The sequence below is a fragment of the Haliotis rufescens genome, unplaced genomic scaffold (assembly GCF_023055435.1).
Source record: "Haliotis rufescens isolate VD_foot unplaced genomic scaffold, xgHalRufe1.0.p SCAF_2, whole genome shotgun sequence".
Taxonomy (NCBI): Eukaryota; Metazoa; Mollusca; class Gastropoda; order Lepetellida; family Haliotidae; genus Haliotis; species Haliotis rufescens.
In genome coordinates this window covers 66,979,944-66,988,687 of record NW_025963890.1, presented here as the reverse complement: position 1 = coordinate 66,988,687, position 8,744 = coordinate 66,979,944, and the positions used below count along the sequence as shown (strand labels likewise).

Genomic DNA, 8,744 nt, shown 5'->3' with positions numbered 1-8,744 from the left:
TAGACACGTGGAGAACATTTCCAAATTTGACTCTTCAGTGACAAACTGATGTAAAACTGATGCAATTCCTTATTTTAACTTGTAACGTCTGTTCGTGTGTTCGGGTGAATAATTGACTTACATTTGCATGTATTTGTGATGGCTATATTTTTCTACATGTATATATTAATATTTTCACAACTGCCTGTAAGTTTGTTCAATTGTTACCATGGTCACCTTGTTGATTCATATACACCCTCGCCATGTTTCCCGATAACTGTAGTTCCTGATAAAAATAGTATCTTTAAAACCAGTTCCTTTGTATCTTTGAGATCTTTAATAAGAACCTACCTTTCAAGTCTTAATGGAAAATGGTTGTGCATTTGATCAACCCAAAAGACATTAGTTCTGGATGGCCAGAGGAAAAAACCCGATGTCTTCTGAACGTACAGTACAAGTCACGCACAGCAGATGTTATTAGCAACTGACTGTCAATGGCTTAAAATTGAAAAAGATCTTTACAACAAATTGTTACCGAACAAAATACTGTGTATTGAGTGCACAACAAGGAATGATTCCATTTCTCAAATTGTCTTCTCAACAATCAGTTCATGCATCGTGCAGCCACTTGTGCATGCAGGACATCTAAGTCACTGTTATTTATGTATTCTTACGTTAACGAAGTACAATACTACATTATTCTTTTCTGATGACATTGTAAGAATCAATCCAGATGAAAATAATCTAATAGGGGGTCCGACTGACTTATTATCAGTGGTATATAATACATATGTAATGCATAGTTTTGTAATTGGGTTAGAGAACAGGACATAACGTTTGTTTAGGAAATTCTGAATATTACAGACGAAAGTACGAGCCGAGTTAATCGAAATCTCTACAAAACCCTTTGCAATGCGCTTACACAAGATCACGGTACATGTATGAACCATTGTTATTACCAACTTGGTTTTGTTAAGCGCTGTATTTGATACTATTATATAGTTGCTTGACTACACACACACTTGGGCTGCAATCTTTCCTATTTGAAATAACATCTGTGAAATTATTCTTTCATGCAATATGCATTCCAGACATATCTAATTTAATGATACGTTGCAACTGACATTGCAGAGATAACACAAATTGGATTTGTATGCGGGAAGAGTGAGTGAGTGAGTTGGGTTTAACGCCGCTTTTAACAGTATTACAGTTATATCACGGCGTGTCAGCTTAATGTGGGAGGAAAGCCCGAAGTGATGCAGGTCTCAGACGTTTACCACTTCGGTGAAACCCACGAGCACGGGTATGGTGCTGACAAACCTAGAAACATAATCGGGGCGAACCGGGATTCGAACCCAAAATCATAGGTTTCTGGCGTGCCTAAGGGACGCAACTCTGCACAGCGAATCGCGGCGCCTTAGACGACTGGGCCACCCGTGCCCCCGTATGCGGGAAGATTTGAAGATAAGACCAGGAAGAATGTGTTGGATGTCCACGTTTACATATGCTAATAAATACTACTCCAAAAAGGTTAATGACATGGCAGATTGACAATAGTAATAATATAATAATCGGGGGTTCTTTAACTTCTTTTGAGTAGTGTATATTCAAAATGACGCGCATTTCATCAAACCAAAAGACATTAGTTCTGGATGGCCAGAGAATAAAGACGATGTGTTCTGAACGTACAGTACAAGTCATGCACAGCAGATGTTGTTAGCAACTGACTGTCAATGGATTAAAGTTGAAATAAATCTTCACAACAATTTGTTACAAATTAAGTTGAATTGTGTGAATAATACTCGCCCGTCTAAACTGTCGGGTGTTACTGTTAGTAGATCCATCCTTTTGTTCTTATTTTGTGCTTTCCCATAGATAGGTTCCTGAATGAGTGGACACAAATCAATGGTATTATTTGGCCTTCGTCCTTTCTGGTGACCATGGCTGTGACGGCGTCTTTCGGATCACTAAAACAGACGCAATACAATTGGGAAATTTCATAAGAAACACATTCGTCATGGTCAGCTTATTAATACACAATGCATGGTACTACAATATCAGTTGCAATGCAGCATTGATTAACATGGAAATTGAATTTGAAGCAAGAATAAGCATTGCATTAATTATGTTGTCTGCAAAGAGTATGGGTGAATGCAACAAAAAATCAAAGAAACATCTTTTTTGTTATAACAAAACGTGCACTTACATACAAGTACTTGCTCTAAGTAGCTGTGCCTGCATCTTTGACTATGCAAAGATCAATGGGCTGTAATCAGTTAGGTTGAGTGGTTCCTCCTTTGTGTGACAGTTCATAGTCTTTTTGACTGGTTTTTCGATTAAGTGGTGCGCACCACGGGTGTTGTTCATGATATAGCATAGTCAATATTGCTAATGCTTGAGTACTAGATGGTAGTTTGGGCAATGTCTATACACATTTCAAAACGACATATGTGTTTCTATATAACAAAGGGCCGTCAAGTACTTCCACGTACATGTAAACAAACAAAACAAAAGACCATTGGACGCTCATTGGATGCTTTGTGTTGCAATTCTCCTAATCATTTTAGTTTGACTGAAACGTATACTCGTTGTTTCAAACACAAGTTAAATACATGTCAGATTCTTATACCAACATGCCCACCTTCAAAGGCTTGTCGAAAGTTGCTTTCTTGGGAATATCAGTATCTTCAAATGAAGATCTTTTTACAATATTTCAAAGTTCGATACTGAATCGATAAGTTTCCAGCCTCACGCAGAAGGAATTACGTAATAGTGAAATATATTGTTGTGGACATTGGAAGAATTTGATGTCACCACCAAAGAAGGCAAAGACTGTTCTGGGGTGCCATCGTGGTGGACTATCTTCCAAAAGGCCAGACAATAAGGAGAGCATATTATGCTGCGCTTTTCAGGTAATGACGTGATGGATTAAATACAAAGAGACATGGAAAGCTAAGACTTTGTGTGCTCTTCAATACGCAAGTGCGCAAATCAGTAATCAATCACCCTCTGGATGTTGTTATGTTTGTGATGAAACTGAGATTCATATCTAAAACATGAATCGTATTGTTTAGCTATAACCATGTCAAAAGCAGGTGCTTGCTTTATCTTGAATACTTCCAATGTTTACCACTGTTGTGATAGACTTGTCACAAAGTAATATTGATTTACAGTTAACTCTGAACAAAACCTCCCATTCACGACCTCAGTTCTGCATCCTTCAGAGACTCAGCGAACCTGGTGTATTGTGGCAAAGCTTTGATTATTCTGTGTATTACTTCCATGTGGATTCCTTTTGGATTGGACAACTGCTATCATCGTGCTGATATGATGACCAACAAAACCTTTCATCACTTTGGTCAATTGGGAATAATATACATTTGTTGTCAGATACTTTCGAGTATGGTACCAGTAACAAATACATGTATGCCGGATCTTCATTATGGAAAACACCTAGTGAGATCAACGTTTAAGATAATCGAGAAATCATCTCTGTTCTCCTGTGCCGCTGAATGTGTTTCATATGGAATATGCAAGTCCTTCAATTTTGGATTTGGGAGGAGAACGTGCCATCTAAATGTATTTGATGACCTCCAATATCTGGAAGATGGAGGGAAAGAGGATTTCATTTACAGTTCAATTATGAGTTGGAACAAGGTAAGATTACACTGGAACTACTTCTTCCTTACGATGTTGTGTCTAAATGGTGATATGATATTAGCTCAACTGGTGGTAAACAAGCAGATGTTTTCCAATGACGAAGTGTCGTCAGTTTGTTCTGCTTCTCTGTTTTAGTTGTTGGGGATCCTGCCAAATGTGCCAGTATAAAGAAATTAACAGCACAAACTTTGTTAAAAGAAGGTTTTTTGAATAAAAAAAATGCTTATCCTGGTCTAATTGATGCAGGTATATTGATGGATATGATCATAACGAAAAAATCATTTTGTGGTCCAAAATATCAGAAATATATTTGTGTGAAAATGTAGATGACTAGACATTATAGCTGGCATATGCATATTGTCATAATTTCATAAATGACTGCATAATTCTTATACTTGTCATATTTTATTCTATGCCACAGACAGCACTTGGTCCTTGTCATAACATCATGTGTGGATACACGCAGAGATGCAGTACTATGAGAAATGGCATCGTGCAGTGCGGTATGTACGTTAAATAACGATGAGTACATATTACATAAGAACAGTAATCTGCTTCGGCTGAAACTAGAAACCTAAAACCATATTATCCAACATTGTTCCATGTGAAAAATAGGGTTATGATTCATAATAAAGTTTTAGTGAAACTCTGAATACGCCGACACATAAAGACATGATAGACACGCCGCTTAAGCAATGTCCCTGCAGTTACTGACCACACAACGTCTTTATTAAACAGTAATTGTGCTTTTGGCTTTAAGTCATACCTTTTCATGCTCCCCGTAGTCTGTTACCTCTCCTTAAAATAGAAATCTGCACCATGTTGTCTAGTTTGGTTTCTTTACTTACAAATAAGCCAACATAATCTCAGTTTGATACTACAACACTTTTAAGCCTAATAGTTTATGTTTTCAACATATGTCACATAACCATGTCGTTCCTAAAGATGTTACCAACCATTAAATGTCACCGTTATTAGAACTGGGTTACCTTTCTTTTAGTGGAGGAACTTCTACCTAATATTGCGAAATATAAGCCAGCAAATGCAAGTTCAGTGTGGCATCCTGAAACGTTCCAGCCTAGTGTTGCAGTAGACGGTGATGTTACAGCGACATGGTCATCTGGATCCTGTTTTACTGTTGACAATGGGGATTTCTCACCCTGGTGGCAGGTGGACCTTCTGGACAAATACGTCGTTGTGGAAGTCCGTGTCACCAGTAGAGAAGACTGTTGTCGTACGATAAACAGTTCATTTGAGAGGATATTTGTTTTACGTTCAGTTTCTTTTGATGCACAAAACACATTATATATAACATATATTCATAAAAACTATTCACCTTTTATTGAAGTTCTAACATGTTTATTATTTGTCTGTCCATTGTGTTGTGACAGTATTATTGTTGTCAACACCTATCTATGTAATCCCACTCATGTATGCAATTGTTCTTACTGTTAATCCTCCACCTACTATATATATTCTCTACTATGTCCTTCTTTCAGTCTTGTTTGACAACGGCATAAGGATCTATACCGAAACGTCGCTTTTTACAGTATTAAAGAAGTTGTTATCCATAAAATTGTGTCTACCTTGTCATCCATCAACTTCTGAGTAATGCCTATAAAAAAAATTAACATTCATTTTCTAGGCTGAATTTAAAACAATTAAAAAGAAATGGTCCCCCCCCTAAGTGTGAAAATAATCGTGGGAACGTATTCTATAAGCTTCTGGTGTTCATTTGACATAATATTGATTTTTCAGCTGAACGACTTCACGACTTCGCCCTGGACGTGTATCAAGACGACCCTCTTGTCTACCCTAGTGGCAGTCCACAACTGTGTTACATGTACAATGGAGCCGTCACAGAGCGTGGCAAGACAGTTGCCATACAGTGTACTTCACCCTTGACTGGCCGTTACCTGAGACTTAGTGGACACAAAACGATTAACAGTCGTGATATTCTGCAGTTTTGTGAAGTCCAGGTCTTTGGCTTCAAGCTGTTACTATGGTACGTCTAACCTAAAGATTTCATATTCTTCTTCATTAGTGACTGTCTAAAGTAATTTACCACAAGATGGTGAGAGTCAGCTTTTTATCGGTCAACCAATCGGAACTTACTCACTGCAACGTACAAGTGTTATCGTACATTATTAATTGTCAATTGAAATTGTTGCTGATGTGTGCTTTGAGTGTATGTAGAAAGGGTAAAATTCGTGTCCACAAGGGAGAAGATGATTTCTTCGTTGGTGTGTTTGTTGGTTTGTTGTAAAACGCCACACTCAGCAATATTCCAGCTACATGACGGCGGTCTGTAAATAATCGAGTCTGGACCAGATAATCCAGTGACTGATAGCATGAGCACCGATCTACGCAATTGGGATCGATGACATGCAACAACCAAGTCAGCGAGCCACCACCCGATCCCTTTAGTCGCCTCTAACGACAATCACAGTCGCCCTTTACGGCAAGTATAAGTCGCTGAAGACCTATTCTACCCAGGATCTTCACGGGTTGTTTTCTTCAACCCCACTGTGTGAAATGACTAAACGTTTGTTAAATGCTATCACCTGGCTCGACCAAACGGGCACTGCTTGCACCTGGTCAAGGTCTACAGTTGTTGATATATTTACTGTATTTCTTGCAGAATACGTCGCTGTCGTTTGCCTGTTGAGAACCGTTCATTCGTACCACCAGTGATATTCCGCCAAGATGGATAAATATCTTAGGGGATTTATGGGTCTCAAGTGCTTGATACTGTGTTTGTGCAATCAGAGTCATTGGACGTGGTGTGTTCAAACTCGACAGATGAATTTGTTAGAAAGTAACTTTGCTGACTTTGATTGACTGTACTTTGTATTTCATTTTAAATGGAGTGTATGTGAAGGTTTAGTTGGACCAAATGCGTGTTGTTGTCTCCTTGTACGAGGGTTGATTGATAAGTTCTGAGCCTCAAATAGAAGGCAATCTCTAGCTGCGGACATTACATGATGTCAAAGAGGTGTATCCAGAAATACTTGAGTCAACTGAGCAAACTGTTTCACTGTGACATCTTAGCAGCTATGAAACTGGGATAAAATCCCTCCAACATCGTTGACAAAAGTGTATCAATGTTGAAGGTGATTCTTTTGAAAAATAATTGATTTTGATGTCTTTAGGTCAAGTGTTTCTGTGTGAGGATCAGAACTAATCAATCATCCGTCGTATGTAATACATTATTGAGTGTGTTCATCATATATTATCCAGTTTGAATTGACACGTATGTCTCTTCAGTTCAGTGTGAGTCTATATCATGAATTAATTATAACCCCAAGGAGATCCCGAGTTTTCAGTCCCGGTAACGTGATGGGTCGTGTCATCCTACCCAGATTGGTGGAATATTGACGATTGCGGCCATTAACTAGAAATACAAGGATTGTGTGCTGCTTTCACAAATCAATTTGATTCGTTGCTACTGTATTTTGACTGATCACATTGATACAAATGTGACTCGAAATACATTCTACAATTTGACTTACCGGAGATCCACACCATCCTTCGGAATAATATTGAAATAATTTAAACTTTTTGTATTTATCTGTTTGTATTCAACTTTTAATAACTTTTGCAGCCATTTTCCTCTTAGTGTTGATCCACATTTCTTTCAAAGTTGTGAATCTGAGCTGTTCATGCACGTGTTTAACACTTATTTATTAGAAATATACCCTTCCACAGTGTACTGTACAGTATCAACACAAAAGGCTGTACCTTGTCTCTGTAACATCTGACAGGAAATGCGTCAGAGTAATCTGTGCATGAATTTAGATTCTCACCTAGCATCACATAGTTCTGCACAATGCAGCCCCCTGTACGTTTCTTTGATAGTGACTTCAACTTTCCAATAGTCTACTTTACCGTTATGAGGAGCCTTTAATGTCTACATTTCAGAAGATTACAGGCAGTTTATATTTCACAACTGCCTGTAAGTCTGTACCATTGTTACCACGTCCACCTTGTTGTTTTATATATATCCACGCCATGCTTCCCCTGTAACTGTAGTTCCTGATTAAAATGGTATTTTAAAACCAATTATTTTGAATCATTCAGTTCTTTAAAAACAACCTCCCTTTCAGTTCTTAATGGAAGATGGTAGTACAATTACAGGTGTGAATAAACTGAACAAAAGATTGTGTATTGAGTGTAATGAGTTCAAATGAATAACAATGGTACCATATGTTCTGCTGATGGTCGAACGACGGGACAGTTGTCATTGGTATGTGAAACTTTAGAAGAAACTGAACAAAAGACTGCACTGAATGCACAACAAAGGAATAATTCCATTTCTCCTGTTGTCTCCTCAACAATAACTTTATATATTATGCAGCCACTTGCGTATGCAGGCAGACGAACCGACCATCTATTTATTTATTTATTTATTGTAGCGTGTAATGAATTCAAATGACGTATGCTGCAATATATTTTTCTAATGGCATTGTAATCTAATAGGTTCTCCGACTGACATTGGTATGTGATACTTAGATTGGGTTAGAGAACTGGACATAACGTTTTAAAAGGAAATTTTGAATATTTCAAACGAAAGTACGAATTGTGTACATAGTAAATCGAAATCTATACATAACCCTCTGTAATACGCTTAAACACGGCCACGGTACCTGTAACGTACGTAAAATTGTATAAGTATATGTAGTTACCTGCTTTGTTTTGTTAAAAATGTGTTTCAAAATATTGAATAGTTGCAATATTCTTGCATGTAATGTGCATTCCAGACACAGCTCATTTAATGCTGCGTTGCGTACATTTGATTTGTATGCAGGAACATATTAGTGAATTAGGAAGAACATACAGAATGTGTTTACTCGTGAGTAATTTTGAATATATGCTTCTCAAAAAATGTTTATGGCATGGCTAATTAACAATGTTAATAATATAATAATCGGGGTGTTCTTTAACTTCTTTTGTGTACTATATCTTGAAAATGACGCCCATCAACCAAAAAGAAATTAGTTCTTGATGGCCAGAAAATACAGACATGTCCTCTGAACGTGTGTTTTAAGTCATGCACAACAGGTGTTGTAAGCAACTGTTTGATCGTTGTTTGTTATTTAACGCCA

General features: G+C 37.6%; 1 protein-coding gene across 1 annotated transcript; it reads left to right on the top strand.

Annotated features, from left to right (window-relative positions):
• The first annotated feature begins 2,485 nt into the window (after positions 1-2,485).
• Positions 2,486-7,671, top strand: LOC124134579. Its single transcript, XM_046499485.2, has 5 exons — positions 2,486-3,636; positions 4,061-4,142; positions 4,640-4,873; positions 5,398-5,644; positions 6,281-7,671. Coding segments are annotated over exons 1-5 (939 nt in total). The 5' UTR covers positions 2,486-3,261; the 3' UTR covers positions 6,282-7,671.
• Positions 7,672-8,744: the final 1,073 nt, after the last annotated feature.

Excerpts from the sequence above, each read along its gene's own strand:
- LOC124134579 (XM_046499485.2), top strand. The coding sequence starts at position 3,262 with ATGTGGATTCCTTTTGGATTGGACAACTGCTATCATCGTGCTGATATG. Across the intron at positions 3,637-4,060 it reads CAATTATGAGTTGGAACAAG|ACAGCACTTGGTCCTTGTCA; the intron begins GTAAGATTACAC and ends TCTATGCCACAG. Across the intron at positions 4,874-5,397 it reads CAGTAGAGAAGACTGTTGTC|CTGAACGACTTCACGACTTC; the intron begins GTACGATAAACA and ends TTGATTTTTCAG.